Source organism: Montipora foliosa, chromosome 6, assembly GCF_036669935.1.
Source record: "Montipora foliosa isolate CH-2021 chromosome 6, ASM3666993v2, whole genome shotgun sequence".
NCBI classification, from domain to species: Eukaryota; Metazoa; Cnidaria; class Anthozoa; order Scleractinia; family Acroporidae; genus Montipora; species Montipora foliosa.
In genome coordinates, this window is record NC_090874.1 from 57,941,084 (window position 1) to 57,958,583 (window position 17,500).

General features: G+C 37.3%; 1 protein-coding gene across 8 annotated transcripts in view; it reads right to left on the minus strand.

The window, feature by feature from the left end:
* Positions 1 to 17,500, minus strand: part of LOC138007893 (cGMP-dependent protein kinase 1-like) — a 57,462-nt gene that overhangs the window by 21,911 nt on the left and 18,051 nt on the right. For 5 of the 8 annotated variants that reach the window (XM_068855010.1, XM_068855009.1, XM_068855011.1 and 2 more), the window contains 9 exons: positions 6,685 to 6,851; positions 5,843 to 5,956; positions 5,119 to 5,224; positions 4,691 to 4,754; positions 4,519 to 4,596; positions 3,880 to 3,974; positions 2,855 to 2,923; positions 2,663 to 2,752; positions 1,957 to 1,977 (listed from right to left, as the gene is read on the minus strand). In XM_068855010.1, the coding sequence (XP_068711111.1) occupies positions 1,957 to 1,977; positions 2,663 to 2,752; positions 2,855 to 2,923; positions 3,880 to 3,974; positions 4,519 to 4,596; positions 4,691 to 4,754; positions 5,119 to 5,224; positions 5,843 to 5,956; positions 6,685 to 6,851 (804 nt within the window). Of the gene's footprint in view, positions 1 to 1,956; positions 1,978 to 2,662; positions 2,753 to 2,854; positions 2,924 to 3,879; positions 3,975 to 4,518; positions 4,597 to 4,690; positions 4,755 to 5,118; positions 5,225 to 5,842; positions 5,957 to 6,684; positions 6,852 to 12,551; positions 13,851 to 17,500 lie in introns of those variants that run through there. The other 3 variants (XM_068855007.1, XM_068855014.1, XM_068855015.1) reach the window with 3 other exon arrangements.

Genomic DNA, 17,500 nt, shown 5'->3' on the forward strand with positions numbered 1-17,500 from the left:
TAATTCCAACAGCCAAAATATGGGTATATAGTTAACCAGTACAACGGTATATCAATGATCATTATTTTTTATTATTGTTATTATCATTATCAGTTGATTCTGTGTACAAGAAAAAGAACTAACAAGATTAATAATTATTACTCAACATTTTGAAAGTATCTGTGGTATATCAGAGCATTTATGTTGCAGTATTTCTTGTGAATGGAGGGTTTGTTTGTAACATGCTAAATGGTGAGTGGACAAACAATGCAAAACTAATATAGACAGCACTCCTACAGTGTACAGGGCTATCACTAACTTGTACACTAATGTGTACATCTTATTTCTGTGATAATAATAGTGTTTCAACCAATGAAATGGTGCTCAACGAAGCAAACATACATACAGATAACCACTGGATATGCTTTTTGAAAAATGGTAAGGAGTTTGTCACTGCAATTTTGATGTCAAAGCTTTTCCTTTGTTTATCAAGTATATTATGTAGTATTGGTCAGCCCATAATCCCTGGGAATGCATGCCATATGTACAGGGGTTTCACACCTTACATGTGGAGCAGTAAAATGATTATGTTTGTTCCACAAGCAAAATAATAAATTTTCGGAAAATAAAACAAGGTGACATGAACAATAAAATTTTATCCCTTTAAAATAACTCTTGTTCAAAACTGATTTTTCAAACTTTAAAGTGCTACTGTGATCAAATTTTTATCCCTTGAGTTTTTTGGTTTATCACATAGAGTACCATGAAACATTGAAAACGCTGTTTACCGTTTGGAAATATCTGCATTGGTTCCAGAGATATTTAAGTTTGAAAAATGTGTTAAATATGCAAATGAGAAGGCTGATGACGTCATTCACCCAACCCAATAGAACATCAAGAATATAAATAGAGCTATCTCGGTCAATTTGCAACAGAGACCATTGAAACTTGGTGAGCTGATAGTTCTGAAGGCAACACACCTACGACTGTAAAGAAATTGGTTCCCATGGTGACTCACTCTTTTCCAGTCCCCTCCAACCTGATTTCAATATTTTGGTGATCTCAGGCTAGAAATACATTTACTAAGGCCACAAACTCGACCTAACATCTTTATATGCTGACAGGATCATGCAGATGAGGCACCATTTGCAAATATCAAAACAGAACGCCAAAGGTGGTCTGCAAAGCTTTTAATATCAGGGAGGTGTGGAACCCAGTATGTTGCCATGGTAACAAAAATGGTATGCTCATATTGTGGAACACATCTACTAGAATCTTAGTGCAAAGAACCAAGTATTTCTGATACAAATTGGCTGAGATATCTTTCTCCATCATACTTGATCAAAATTTGGTAGGGTTTATGACATCATCACTTGGCTAATTTGCATATTAAAAAACTTGAATATCTCCAGAACAAAAAGAGATATTTGAAAATGGTAAACAGCATTCTTCTTCTCGTACAGACTACGTGTTTATGTGCCAAAATGGCTTCGATAGGGAAGATTCAAATTTCGTCACAGTAGCACTTTAAAAATAATTAATTTATCTTCAGAACTCCAAAAATTTCAAATTCTTCGTTCCTCAAAACAACATTTAAAAAGCACTTCAGTTTGCGCTGTTCAAGCCAAGTCCTTATTTTCTTGTTACAGCAAATGCAATTTTTTAATATTATAAGATAATTAATTTTTGGTGAGTATTGCCATTTGTTTGAATTTTAATTGCCACTGGAAATTAAAATTGACTAATTATAATAAGGGCAATTATCAGACAATAAATGTTTTAAGTGCCCATGCGAAGTGATAAAAAGTTTTACTGTAATTCAAACAATATTTATCCACAAAAAGGTCAGTGTCAGTAGTTTCTCTGAAGTGAACAAAAATTAATGTCTAACGTTTTAGTGCTAAAATTTTAGTGTAACAAAATTATGATATTAGCATTATTTATCAGTTTATAAATTACAGCTTACAAGGTACCAACCTTTCCAATTCTTGGATCTGTCTACTTGGTTAGGGTTAAGAGCAAGAAATAAAATGTAAGTCTTCAGGTAAAACTAAACACCTCAACTATGAAAGAAACAAATCTTACAGATTAAAATTAGTTGCTGTTCACATTAGTTTTTAAAAACATTATAATAATGTTATTATTGAGTACAACTTATTACAATGTTAATTAACTTTCAATAACTTACCACTGATTTTGTTGAAATGTTAATCAAACAAAATTAACTTTCTGTATGTCTGAGTTTCAATGCCAATACCATTTGAATGTTATTTTTAAACTTTTCAATTTTCAATTTTGAGTTAACTGTTGAAGATTAAACTACAGGTATTATTATTTCGTTCATTGTATCCAAAAAAGTAAAAAAAAAACATCACCAGGATTGTTGAAAGTACAAATTCACATGCCTGACCAAAGACAAGTCTTGGCCAAAGGCATACATCACTGAAAAAGGGCACCCTGGGTGTCCGTCTTATTCAAATAATGCCCTCAAAGAGGGTCCTAAGCGACCGGGTATTCCGAGATTGAAAAATTAATCACTGAATTTTCTATGTATAATACCGGTAATTACTGGAATTAGGTAAGACAGTTTCACTTACAGGTAAATCCTGATCCACACGTTACATGAAAATCTTATTACTTAGCTGGGAGCCCTAGATTCACAATGAGAACAAAATTTAATCACCTTGCAGTCTGAGGTTCCACTCCTCGTTCTTTGTCACTGTATTTGTCTGTCTTCATGTCTTCTAAACTACCAATATATGCTTCAAAAGCTCTAAGAGATTTAAACAATAAAATAGTGCAGAGAGAAGTTAAGAGTATCAATTCCCAATAAAATCAAAGGCACACAAACAAAAAAAAATTAGTAAGTACTTACTCTCTATCCAACACTAAACAATGGACACCGCCTGAAGCAGCTATGCAGTTTGCCGTCCGCAAGTCCTCTCTGTAATGAAGTTCAAAGTACAGTGCATGTTACTGTTTCATCAACAAATTTTGTTATGACAGTAAATGGAATTTAGGCAATGTTAAATTCAAATCAATGCAGCAATTCAAAAGCCATGGTAAAAAACCCTTTCGAATTGTATCAGTATTAGCCTGCGAACGCAGACATATTTCCGGCGGTCGTTTCTCCCCCCCCCCCCCCCCCCTGAAAAATAGCGTCTGTGAAACCGAGCTGCAAAATGATTACTGTGACGTAACTGCTTTTGCTTTTTTTTGGGCCAATCACGTTACATGAGAGAACAGAGAGTCAGGTGACCTACGCGCAATTGGTGTTATCGTTGTCACTAGCCAACCTTTGAAACCGATCCAGAGTTAGAGGAAAGGAGACCAAAGGACATCTTAATGTAGAATATTCTAGTAAAACAATCCGAAAAGAATTGGTAATGGGTAAATCAAAATCACAACACACCACAAGCAAGGACTTTCCACATCGTGTAAGCAAATTGACGAAAACATCGGGTTTTTTCTAGGCCGCAACATACTTAACTTTTAGATACCGAAAATCTCACATTTTTTTAATATCCTCCATATTGCCCGCAATTAATCTGACTTGTGTTTACGTGGACAACGCACAAGTACTTTGCGTGTTCCCTGCGTCTTAGTTCAGGAGATTTATGAGCCTAATTCTGATTGGCTAAGAATTTTACGTCATCAGAAATCGTTTTGCAGCTCGGTTTCGCAGACGCTATTTTTCAGGGGAGAGAAACGACCGCCGGAAATACGTTTCCGTTCACAGACTAATCAGTATTACTGGTAAGGGAAAAGCTATTTCATACTGATATGAGATTTCACATTTAAGTACCCTCTAAGACAGATGCTACCATCCAATACTGTTGGATTAGTGTTTGTCAAAATGACTTCGCATTTCAATATCCAGCTCAGTATGGTGTGACTTACCCCTTGAGTGCTTTCTCACCAAAGAAGTCTCCTTTGCCAAGGGTTCGTACAAACACCGGCTCCGCATGCACTGAAGGCCGCTGAGTGACATTGACCTGAAAGGTAAAGTAAGCAAGTTCCTCAGTCCCAAAGTTTCATCATCCAAAGAAAGGGAGCAGAACTCTCAAGTCTCACGCATTGAGCGCTCTCGAGCCGACACAAGCATTTCTCACGCAATGGAACTTTTCTCACACTGAACTACCGTTAAAGCTTTCAGAAGCGCTCATGAATTTTGAATCTGTTCTTTCACTGGCACTGAACTTTGGCGTGTGTTCAATGTTTGTGTAAAACCAATTTTCTTGTTTGTTCAGGACTTTCACCCATTAATGTATTAAGTAGAGGCCAATATATTAGCTCAGGCTGACCATAATAACATGGGCTCTCTTAGCAAGCAGCATTAAAAAACCAAAATCGGGGACTCTAGGTTGCATTTCCAGTGATTTGAGAAGAAAAAAAGTTCAACCCTAAAATTTTTTGCCACCTTTGGCACAAGAAACACTGGACACTTGTGCTTTTGCTGCAATCTCCAGAAAGCATCTCACTCTTTGGAAAACTTTAAGACTTGAGAGCTATGAGGGAGGAATGTACATTTGGACTTACAGCTCCCTTCTTGATGAGGAAAAAAGTGTCTCCCCTAGCACCTTGCCTGATGATATACTCTCCTTCGTCATAGAATGCCTGGAAAAAAAAATTGTATAAATTGTCATAGGAATAGTGTTTCGTATTTCTATGGTCATGACTGTAATTTTACAATAAGAAATTCAGTCCTTACCTCCTCTATACAATCAGCTACTTTGGACAGTATTTCTTCTCGTAAAATCTTCAGGAGTGGAACACTGAAGGAAAATGAAAAATAGTTATAACAAGCATGAAAGGGTTTATATTCTTGGGCATTTTGAAAGTCTAAGATACGTCAGGCCTAGCCCTTAAACATCCTTAAGTTCCCTGATTAAATTTCACAAGTAATTAGAAGCCCAAAAAGAAGTGCTGTAAAATTTAAAATTCTTTTTTCAATACAAGGCATACTTCACTACCCAAATGAATTTCTTTTGAAAAGTACTTTACAATTCCATTCCATTCCATTCATTAGATAAACAAAACTACTTTATGAATATCATTTAAAATCATTTTCCAAGAGCACCAATTTGCAGTAAGTGTATTGGTAATGGCAGTTTAATGTGTGTAATAAATAATAGTTACCTTTTTAAGAATTCAGTGTGCTCTTTTTGTCGCATAATTCCTGTCTTCATCATGATTGTCTGGAAAGTTTGTCGATCAATGGCCCAGATCTTGACATCACTCTCAGCTGAGAAAAAATATACATATGTATGTTGGCCATAACATCTACACTCTCGTACAACTAAAGTACAATTATTACACAAGTTTCACGTGACTCAACCAAATTCTTGTTTGAAAGTTTCACAATCACTTACAAGACTTCCCTAGTCTTTCTAGCCAAGCTACAGTAACACACCAAGTAATTGTTGATTCATGGTTTAATACATTATTAACTTCGGTTGAATGATATTACATCAGAGTCTGTAAGTACAACAGGGTTTCCAATGGAAAAAGATTACAATACTGCCGGATTCCTTTCACTAAGAAAGCAATGTTATGATAATATTATTTGACTTTTTTTTGGTGTTTGCTAGGTTCAAATGATTGCCATGGTAATGGTATAGCACTGCTTTAAGACCTTTCATTAAAACACAGTTTTTGGGAAAAAAATTGAGATATAACTCCCCACATCTGGCAAATTTATTTGTGATTCTCAGACTTAAGGTCATATTCTTTTTATTTCCGGTCCCATGAACATTTAACAAAGAAATTAAGAAAGTTTTTTTGCCATAAAAAATGGGGGGTCGAGTTATACACGGATCGACTTACAGCATACAGGGGTAAATACAGTAACTGTGAATCCTACCCTTAACACTGGCTGTTCTTGGACATTTGTACAAAATGGCAAGTTCTCCAAACACTCTTCCTGGTCCCATTTGACCCAATACAGCACCCTCTTTCATTACCTTGACTTTACCCTCTGGTTAAAAAAAAAAGAGATACAAAATTAGAAGAAGTTCTAACTTGCATTTACATACATGTAGTACATTCAATACCTTAGTAAGCAAAGTCAGCAAAGTTCACAAGAAACTGAGGGTCATGCTTGTCTGCTCGACCGGCGTGTCTAATCTGCAGGTCGCAGGTCGCAGGTCGCAGGTCGCGGGTTGCAGGTCATTGTTTCACCATTACAGAAAGTATCCTAAACATTCATAAAAGCTAACCTTAGGCCTAAAGACTTTTGTTTAGGCCTAATTAGGCCAAAGGTTAGATTTTAAGAATGTTTAGGATACTTTCGGTATTGGTGAAACAATGACCTGCAACCTACGACCTGCGACCTGCAAATTAGACCCGCCACTGCTCGACTAAAAGCAGAACTGGAGGATTAAGATTATCCCAAAGAAAGAATACAATAGCCACCTATAGATTAAAATTAATATTCAGGAGGTGAAATAATTATACTTAAAAAGCCTGTACAGTTTGTTTAATCGCCTTACTTAGTGTGTATCAAGTAGACAGGGATGCCTGGCGACAAAAACATTTGGTGCGCCCTTTACTTTCCAGAGCACATTGAGGATTGATTAAAGTCTGGGATTGCAATTAGATTGTTCTTGGACTGTTCCTAATTAAGGTTTTTTACATGTATCAGGGCTCTTGATTTTATTTATTTCACTTGAAGAGAGCCTGTCATTTAGTGGCATAAATAATTACCTTCCAGAACATAGAGATCTGATCCTTGGTCACCCTCCTTGATAACATACTCATCCTTCTTCCACTTTTTCTCACACATGCACTCAACAACTTCCCGGATTTGTGATGCTTCCAGTTTCTTGAGGAAATCATTGTCAAGAATGGCATCTTTGATGAGTTCCTTTGATCTACAAAGATAGTATGAAAGAAATGTGGTTAAAATCACATTGTGCCAACCATTAATTTTGCTGATCAAGGCAAAAGGGCCAAAAAAGGAAACAAAATCAACTCTGCTCATCATCAAATAAGGCTTAATTTAGGTACGGATAGTAATTTGGAAATCCCATTAGGACTTGAAACATATGCATGGACCTTGAACCTTTTCGCGCAGGAGGGTGAAGTGCCACTCAGCCCTGGACAGCAGTAGCAACATTGGTGGGATTCCAATATTAACCTGCTGACGCCTGAACTGCCCTGGACTGTCCCCAATGACAAGTAAAGTCATCTAGCGTTACACAGAGCAAAATCTACTGAGCCTCACTCTTAGGAGTCAATGGGTTTTTGAGTGGATGTTAATGAAACTGTTGATTTAAGGTACTTGTGATAACATAAACAGAAGACTACCTTAAATAACATTCTAAACTGTAAGATCTAAGGTTAATCACGCAATACAGAAAAATAATTGGAGTGAGTCATGATGTGAGGGCTAAGTATAATTAAGTTAATGTTACAACATATAACACAATACAAGAAATGTGACACGTAAGAAACTCCAAAATTAGAAATATGTCACGAAAGCTACACATATTTGGGTATGAAAATTATTAACTAACAATCACCAAGCAACTATGTTACAGTACCTGATCTCTTTCCAGCAATAAAAAAGGGGTTCACAGAATTTGCTTTAGAGACAAACATTTTCCACTCAAATATTAGGTGCTTTAAGATGGCTATACTATCGCTATGGTGAATTATTCCTGTTTTATATGGTCCCAGGTCCCTTCAAACTGTTGAAACTAGTATGAGCCACCTTAAAGGGGTAGCATCATGCTATTTTAATCAAACGCTAAAAGACGCCTTTGCATCAATGAAGAACAAGAAATTACGCTGTAGTTTTGTTACCAATAAGCACTGAAGTGCACCGAAGCTATTATTTGTTGTCTGCGGCCAAGAATGAAAGGATGGAAATGGTTGAAACTTGAAAAAATTTGGTGACGATGTCTTCAGAAAATCGACAAAAATGATCTTTATGGTATTATGTAAGGTTTAAAAAATGAGCAGCAGTGTTTTATCTGAGTTGAAAAACAGGATTGAGGCATAGCCAAGTGTTTTTAGACCCGATAAAACACCTGAAAGTTTTTTGAACAGCTTCAGAAACAAAGTAATAAGTTCTCAGTAAAACATTTAGTTATAAAAACATGGGAAACTTCCTTTCCTAGGAATGGAAATCATCAGAAATAGCACCCGGTTGGACAAAAAGGTTTACAGAAAACCAACAGACTGGGCTGCTTATAAATGCACTACTACATGTATAGCCATGATGATATGAAGTACAAACACTCTCTGTTAAAAAACAATGCTGAACCACACTTTTAACCCATCTTAAAACTGGCAATTTTTTCATCAAGAGTACGCGCAACTCAAGGAGATAATCACACGTTTGCATAACGAAGAGACCCTCATACAAAACACCATCAGGTTTCTCATAGAAATGAAGGTGATGGGGAGCATATGCTCCCCCGCAACAAGCAGGTGAAAGTCCTGCCCTTCAAAGATCAGAGGTCGGAAAACAAACTACGCGAGCAACTTAGTGATCTAACCTCCAATTGTCAATCAGCAAAAGCTTGTATATTTCTTTAAGTGTGATCTGTGTGATGAAGACAATGTCAGCTTTACAAAGCCGACACCTAAATCAATGTGTGGAGGAACACAAACGGTCGGTAATCGGCAACCACATAAGGGAACAACATGGAAACGAGCCACATGAAATCACGAAGGACTTCAGGATCCTGAGGAAATTCTCGAACAAGTTTGATTGCTTGATTTTTGAAATGTTTTTATTCAGGACCTTAAGCCAAAATAAAACAAACAGAGTGATTCCACCTGCACAAAGCTGTTTGCTTAACACTTCTAATAGTTTGCATTCTGTTCACCTCTTATTTGCACCTCATTTTCGCATTCTGTTATTTTTGTTTGTATGTGAATATTTAGCTTTTTCCCTTTCATTCCATTGTTTCAGAAATTGTATACATGTATATGGGGAATTTTTTATCCATGAACTTGAACTTGAAAGTGACCGTGGAATGGTCAAAATGCCGTTCTTCTTTTTATCCCTAGGTTCAAAAACATTCCACAAAAGGCATGTCCCTCTGGACTCCAAACAATGGTTCCAATTGTGAGAGGAGAATATTAGCATACAAGAAAAACAAGCTATGCCTTATTAGTATTCTTTATATTCTTTACAGAAAGAGTACTAATGAGGAGTGTTTTATCGGGACATAAAGCTCGTACATGTGACGTTTTATCGATGTTTTGATAGGCTGTTTGGCTTCTGAATTATTAATGAGTTTTTGAGCTTAATTTCTAAATAGCTGCAAAGATGAAGTAAGTTCCAGGTGTCATAAATTACTCTGTTCCAGTCTCACAGATATGGTTTGTATTGTGTTGTTGACTGTCATGTTTTACTCTGCAACCCACCCCCCTCCTCTCCCAGTTTCTTTAAGAAACCACCCCCTCATCTACATGTATGAGAATGTGTTAGTTATTTACCGGGGCACCCAACGAAGGTGTTCTGCAAAATATCTGTTCTGCAATGGAAATTCAGCTGGCTGACAAGTTATTAATTTTCATACTCTTTTGATGGGAAACTTCAAATATTTTCAGCATTTCAATCTGTGCTGGTTGGTTGAGAACAGAAACTGGGGGAGACTGGAGGAGAACTTGTTCACGAGAAGCTTACTGCTAGTTCATGTTGAGAAAAAAAAAACCTGTTCTGTTCATAGACAAGGTTCTTTGCTTTTTATTCTATCTTGAACAAAGCTTGTTCCTTTAAGTATGACTGTGATTTGACAAAGAAACCAAAACAGGAAAAATGTGCCATTATATAAACATAGGCATACAAGGTTTTATTGAACTAACTGTTCTTCTTTTCTTTGCATACAATAGCCTGCTCATGCTTGGAGCCTTACTGAATAATAATTTAGGACACAACAACTTAGTTTGTTATTTAATAACCCATTAACTCCCCCATTGACGAGTAAAATCGTCTGATGTTACTTCAGACAGAGGAAAAACAGGAGTGAGTATCACTTCAGAGAGTCAGTGGTTTGAAGGGGGCAGTTTTTGAGTAGATGTAGGCCTGTGGACTGTCAATATTGGAATAGCTTTCACAATGAAACTGTGCAACCTTTGAACCTGTTGTGAGTCCACTATAACGATAGCTAAGTCTGTATTTAAATGCTCAGAAATTAACAATATCAATAATCAAAACCTTTCTCTTAAAAATGCAATCACAGATATATGTATATAGATACAGAGATCATATAATACTTAAAATGCAAAAAGGAAAATAGTTTCATGGAATACTTTTTCCTCTTGTTTGTCCCAAAAAAGTGTAAAGAACTGCATAAAATATATGTAAGTCAATAAAACAACTGACTTTCATACAAAAAGAAATTCACATACCCAAACGTTTTTAGGCAGTTATGCCCTGTTTGGTATTATAGACGGATAATTGGTCAAAATAATTGGCATTTACTTCAGTAAAATGTTAATTTTTGTCAAAAAGATGAAAGGATAATACAGTGTTCATTAGCACAGGTGCAGATGATAAACTTTCAGGTTTGAACGCCAGAGAGTAACACTGATTAGTTTGCAAAATCTAAAAGAAATATGACATTTGTAATCTGGTGACCAAAAACATTAATTAATGTTTCTACCCAAAACTAATCAAAACCAAAGACTTACAAAACCAGTTCTACCAATCGACAAAATTGACTTTCGTGATAATCATATTGCTCGTACAACACGACACCACTTCATTAATTAAAGACGTGAAACTGTAACAGTGCATTCTAGATAGGGGCAAAATAACATCGAACGTCGGATGTAAACACTGTATAGTGGCCGCACAATTAAGATTTTAAAAAACAACGTAGCATCTTTCCGTGCATATTTTAGGTTCATCTATCAAGCAAAGACCGAATTCATAAATATTATGATAACACAAGAAATTGTTTCAGACACATGTAGCTTCACTATTGGTTGTCCCGGGATTAAAGTCCCGCGATTCGGCAAAATACAGAGCCAGTAAAGTGTTTTACAATGAACTGAAAAATTAAAACAAGTTTAGATTACTTGAGCACTACAGCTCGCTATGGTATCAGAATCGATAAAGCAAGATTCCAAACGTGTAAAAGCGGTGCAATTATGAAGAGAACTATGAAAATGTAAAGAGATTCTTTAAAAATTCCATCGGAAACTCTCAAACAATCGGTTAACGTCCAAACGTAGAAAAGCTTAAGCATTTTATGTAAATATCTTCTGTAACCATACTTTTGCCATCTGGAGAGGCGATTCTTCTAAGACAATCGATTGCGGTGGTGTGTTCAAATCACAATTTCGTTTTGAAGGGTCACGTATTTGTTGCTAATGAATGCACGCCAACGATTCAACTTTTTACGGCTTTGACGACGGATCAAAAAATCGCAAATGATACCACAACTAGCGCTGTAAATAACTGTTTTATGCAAACGTGCGACACAGTGCCTCCTAATTTTGCTTCCATATTGCAACACTTTTACATGCGTGCTGCTGATTCATTTCGCTAAAATGATGGGGACTGTATGAAAGGATTGAAAGCATAACAATAAACTGAACATTTCTACCTAAAAGGCGACTTTCGAAAAAACCTTTCACGATGGGAACTTCAAAATTTGAAAAACCAATTCCCACATCGCGTTTGTTCATGCGTGATCGACGCAAACGGATAGAAGAATAAGAATGTCAATGCTCAAGAGGTTTTGCCACACGTAAAGTCATGAAAGGCAATTAAAATATCCAAGTGAACCTTCGGCGCGTGTTTTAACGTGTTGCAGAGAGCACGTCAGTTTACAACACAAACAAAGAAATAGATTTCAATGGTAGTTTCAGAAACGATCTGAAAATCTTGAACATTGTCTTTGAGAAAAATTGAACTTAAAACACAAGTGTTACCACCACACCGCGGCTTGTTGCCGATTTAAAGTTTGCAAAGAAAAAACGATGCGAATTTAAATTTTTAGACTTCGTATATGAAATATGTACGAGCGATCCAAACCCTGCTGTGTATGTTGCACTTTTTTAGGTTCGATCGAAATTTGTGTGTCAGATTTCAGGCTGGAATGAACATGCCGCCACTGTAGTAGACGGCAAACCTAAAAAGACGATAACCGAAATCTAACCACGGTTTCCTAAAAATTACAGACGAAACAAAGATAATATCACCACCGCAGTTGATTATCCTATCGACGTAGAGATATTTTTTTCCATTTTTACCGGCAATTTAGTTTCAAAACCATCCGAAGAAAAGATCAATCTGTATACCAATGGGTATAATTTAATATTTCTCAACCTACAGTTGGCGACGGTTCGTGATCACTGCATATATTTTTAACAGGCGCGGACTAGAATCATCTATTTTCGGAAGAGGTGCCAGGAGACATCTGGCTTTGTGTCGACTCCAAAGATCAGAAAGCTACAGTCGTGCTGCAGCAACAATCAACAGCGGAGTTTATAACGTAAACAGAACAAACAAGCAAAATGACCCCGAAGCTTGCCGATGAGAACCTTTTACCTACCGATTGTAGCGTAACACTATAAGAGAAAGTCGCACACAAAAAAATCCTTACTTGGAGCTTTTGCTGTGTCTCTGAAGCGGCTTGGAAGCATCGGCAAGAGTTTTGAAGCTCTGCGGTTCGGCTGAGATACCTTGACCTCGATTTCTGGTGCGAGTTCCTACGGCCGGTTGCAGCACGGATCGGTATTTGTCAAGCTCACTTTCAAGACGCCGGATGATTTCGTTCCTCCTTTTCAATTCTTGCTCCAGGGCCAGTATTCGGCAGTCCTTCATCTTCATCTCGGTGTTCTTTTCTTGCAGAGCGTGCTGCAGCTCGCGCAGGCTACCCATATTCGCTGTGGTTGCCGAAGAACCCCGCCGAAAACACGAACACCCAGCCTTCTGTTTGACACGGATTCGGCCGCAATGCATGCCTCTCCAGTTTAAGACCCAACTGAACACTGGGATAAGAGTGACTTTTCCCTCTCTATTTACTTGAGATGTATAGTATGGGTCAAAATTGTTTGCGCTTTCCCGACATCGCGGTAATTCACAGGAGAAGTTTATTAATTCCTTGCCTCTAAAAGATGCGCCAATAACTTGCTGTGATGTAAGGCATTCGCAAGAGCTTTGTGACCAATGCGGTTCTGAGGAGGTTGGTGTGTTCATAAATAATTGACAAGCGGATGCGCTCGCCTCGAAGCTGGGACAAACTATTCAACGCTATGAACAAAAATGGCCAATCAGATAACAATACACTTTTACACCAATCAAATACAAGAATGATATGAATGGCCTTTGAAGGTACGAAGCTTTAGTGGCTCACTGTTTATGCTGAGGATGATGATCATGTCTTTCTTTTGGAATTTCTGATACTAAACCTCGTCGTCTTTTTAGCCTCGAACAGAAATTATCAAGTGTGGCATGAAAAGTGCGAGGTTATGGAATCTTTTCAGGAGCGGAATTATAAGGGAGAGCAACTGCCAGGTGTTTTTTTGGCACCTTTGACTAAGGCCTAAGAGACACTATTGACTCGTTAATTTCTTCCACGATTTCAATTTAGCATACATTGTTTTGTCTTGTTTTGCCCATATTGTTTTGCGTGCTTGAATTTCCTTTCCTCGTACTTTAGACTAAAAAACCACCGGATCTGAATCCTCAAGATTATCAGCAACCTTCAATCGGAAAGGGCAACCAATCACCTACCATGGTGACCGAAAGGCTTAGCAAACAGGCAGCGTTTTTTCGAAGGAGGTGAACATAATGGCGAAATTATCTCATCTATTGTTGGTAATATAACATCTCATTTAAAGTGCTTGCAAAATGATATGTGACGGATGTCGACCATTTGCCGGAGTAGAACGCTTTTATTTTAGCAAATAAATGCGCACAAGAATGAAATGCATTGATGAGCGACAAAAATTAAGTTGTAAACTTCTCGTCTTTAACGCGAGCTTCGCAGTCACAACAGCGCCAAATTACTTGAGCCGATTTCGTCAACAGATGAAAATCTTCTTCCTGCCGCTTGAATTTGTACCACCTCATTTACTGCCATAGACACAATACAAGAATTGCGGCTGGATTGTGACAATTAACTTGTAGCTCGACATTTTGATTTTTGGTGGGTAACTCAAAAGTTCCGAGAAACCTTTACCCATTTACAAAACGGATTACGGAAAAATACAAGAAATAATATACGGAGCAAAGGGATTTTTAACGTTTCATGCCCCAAAATCTCTTCGCGGTTTTAAAGATAAAGAGCGATTATGATCAATTATTGCACTTGAAGTGCACGGGCGAAACATCGAGAAAAAAAGTTCACGGCTTTGTCAAAAGTGAAAGGGCGAAATCCTGATTGAAGACAGCATGAAAACAGAATTCAAAGGTGTTTTCTGTCCAGTTATTCTTCACTCCGTGGTACGTCTGGTAGGTTTTTAATAATATATCGTGTTTGTTATATATACTATCAGGACTGAGCCCATCAAATTATATAGACTTTTGTTTTGATAATTGAGCTAAAATATTTATAAGGCACTTGACATTTAGGCTTCATTGGCGACTCTACAGGAGACAGGAGGAGAGAAAAAAACGATCGGGGTCCGAAAACTTCCTTTTCCTCTCCGTTACCAGCGACCCCCTCCCTTACCCCCCCCCCCCCACCCCTTCCCAAAAAATAACTTCAGGGAGTTTACGCATGAGTTAGGGTTTGTTTAGGGTGAGGGCTAAGAACCCGAGTTCGAGTCTTGAAATTTTCGGACTCTTTTTTTCCTCAAGTTTTTGTTTTTCTTTTCCTTTTTTGTCTTAATTTTTTGTTAATATTTTTTCTTAGTTTGTTTCTTTTAATTTTCTTTGAAGTGAAGTGTGTAGTCGACCGTTATAAATGGCATCGACCGTTTCAAATGGCAACGACCGTTCTGAGAAATGGCAACGACCGTTTACGAAAGGGAAATTTGCCACGCCACCAACGAGAACGTGGTCTAAAAATATCATTTCCCGTTATCGTAATGACTTCGTTATAACCCCAAGTCGTTCGGAATGAAATGTGTCTATTAACATTGCGGGAATAAAATTGGCATGAATTGTGTGGTTTAAAACGAAATTGCAGCGTTGGCACTGATTAAAAAAGTTTTTAAAAAGTAAAACCTTTCAATCACTTCGGCGACCTTCATCAGTTACGTCACTTCATCACGTTTTATATCATGCCTGATTACAACCACGGTATTTTTAATTGTGTGGTTGTTTGGGGAGAAAATTAAAACTGTCTCGTCATGTTCTTACGTCAGTGACAGAAATCACTCCGATGAGCACAGAAGGTGACATTGGTAATTGCCGAAACATCTGCACAACGAATAAGTAGGACAAATTTATAATAATCTAAGTAGCTATTATATTGGTGGGTTACAATACTAAGAAAAAGTATTTTGATGTAAGCTCTAGGTTAAAATACTCTTTTTTTTTCGTGTTATAATTGGAGCCGTTTTAATTAATTTCTGACTTAAGTGAAACTTTAGTCTTTCTCAAGTCTGCATCCACGGACGATTTCACTTCAATCATACTCTGCCTCTCTTGTCAACTTGTCTCTTATTACTTTGTTCGAAGAAAAGCAAGGTGGGCGCAACTTGCCTGCATACGCGTAAGATGTCTTTGCCCCGTAGAAAAACGTTTTAGAAAAGGAGCACAAGTAGGATTCGAACTCGGTAGGCAATCATGCATGATGCATAAGGGTGCAGGTCTTGACATTAGAAACTTCTATAGCATTCTAGAACTGTTCTATTTAGAAGAGCTAGGGATCGTTTGATATTTTAGAACTTTAGAGATTTTAGAGATTTTAGAACCCCCAAAAGACCTTACATATTATAGAGCTTTAGAAACCTTAGACTCACGACATGTACCATGGATATTCTTAGAAATATTCTAGAACTTTAGAACTTTTAGAGATTTTAGAAGCCCCAAAGGGATCGTTTGATATTCTAGAACTTTAAAGATTTTAGAACCCCTCAAAGTCCTTACATATTCTAGAGCTTTAGAAATTTTAGACTCGCAACATGGACCATAGATATTCTAGAACTTTAGAACTTTTAGACATTTTAGAAGCCCTCTTCCGTTCTAGCATTCTACATCGCGTGCTGATTTTAGATTTTTTTGAACCTTTTAGCTATAGATTTCTAGACTTAGAGCCATGCCCGCAGTCTTTTTAAAAAAACTTTAAAACAGAAGGTAGCTATAGATGAGTTCTATCTTCTAACAACAATATCTGCACCTTTCTCGCATGATGACCACTAAACCAGGGAAATCTACAATATCCACTAATCCATGCAGGGAAGACTGCAATATCCAGTTATCGCATGTCTCACTGGGCTACTATACTCCCGGTATTGTTAAGAAACATGAAAGTTAGAAAATTTCGAGGCAAATGAAAGGTACAGACTATGTTACAGAGACAATTTTACCTTTCGGATGGGTGTGTCGAAAGGTAAAAATGCATGGTATGTGTTTGTCTCTGTAACATTGTTGAGAAAAAGTATTAATATTTTAATGACCATCGTAGAAACTTATAGAGCATCCGTTTACTCGTTTTGAAAGCTTGAACAGCAGTTTTAAATGTGAACAACTATTCTACGATGGCACTCAACCCTATGGTTGATTCATGGGATGTGCACTTTGGACTTTGAACTTTGAACTTCGGACTTCGGACTACGGAATTGAACTGGATATTGAACAATATATTGTAACAAAATAAAGGACATCGGCTAAAAATCCTTCGAACAAAGTGCAGGCTCCCCTTAGCCTCTTGTTGGTTATTGCAAACCATGCATTTAAAACGGATTTCTGTATTAGGAGTCTAAGCAATGTTTTGATTTTATTTGCTTTTTTACGTTTTGTTTTTATTATTACTTTAATTCTTCCTTCTGTTTAAACTTCCTTCCTCTTTTTTATTGTCTTTTCCTGTAACGCGGGGTTGACGATTTAATTTCGCCGAAAAGCAAAACACATTCATTATTGTGTGAGAACGAAAATTTCGTATTAATAATTTCGCAATAGAAAGTTGGTCAAATAGGCCATTTTCGAATTCTCACGGATGGACTGGATCTAGCATGATAATGAAGACTAATGCAGGCAAATCTTTTACAAATGCAAATTTATGCCCTCATTAGCCTCCATTTCATGCTAGATCCAGTTCAGTTATAGACATCAACTGTCTCATCCTCCTGTAATGCAGCGTTCCTTTTGTAATGGTGGCGAAGTCAAATGGCAAGAAAAGCAAATCAGTGACAATATTTGTATTCACGACTTCTTGTGACCCCAGCTGCGGCTTTAAAACGAGCGACTAAATAAATCCGACACACAAGTATGGACAAATCAATTACACACAAGGTGTGAAATTCGTATTGGGAAACTGAATCTAGTCTTCCTGCATGGATGCCCCTCAAATATGTCTTAAAAAGTATGCATTAATTCTGGGGATCACTACACGAGGGCTTGCTTCGTCACAGCCGGCTATTGGGTGCGTTCGATTGGGAA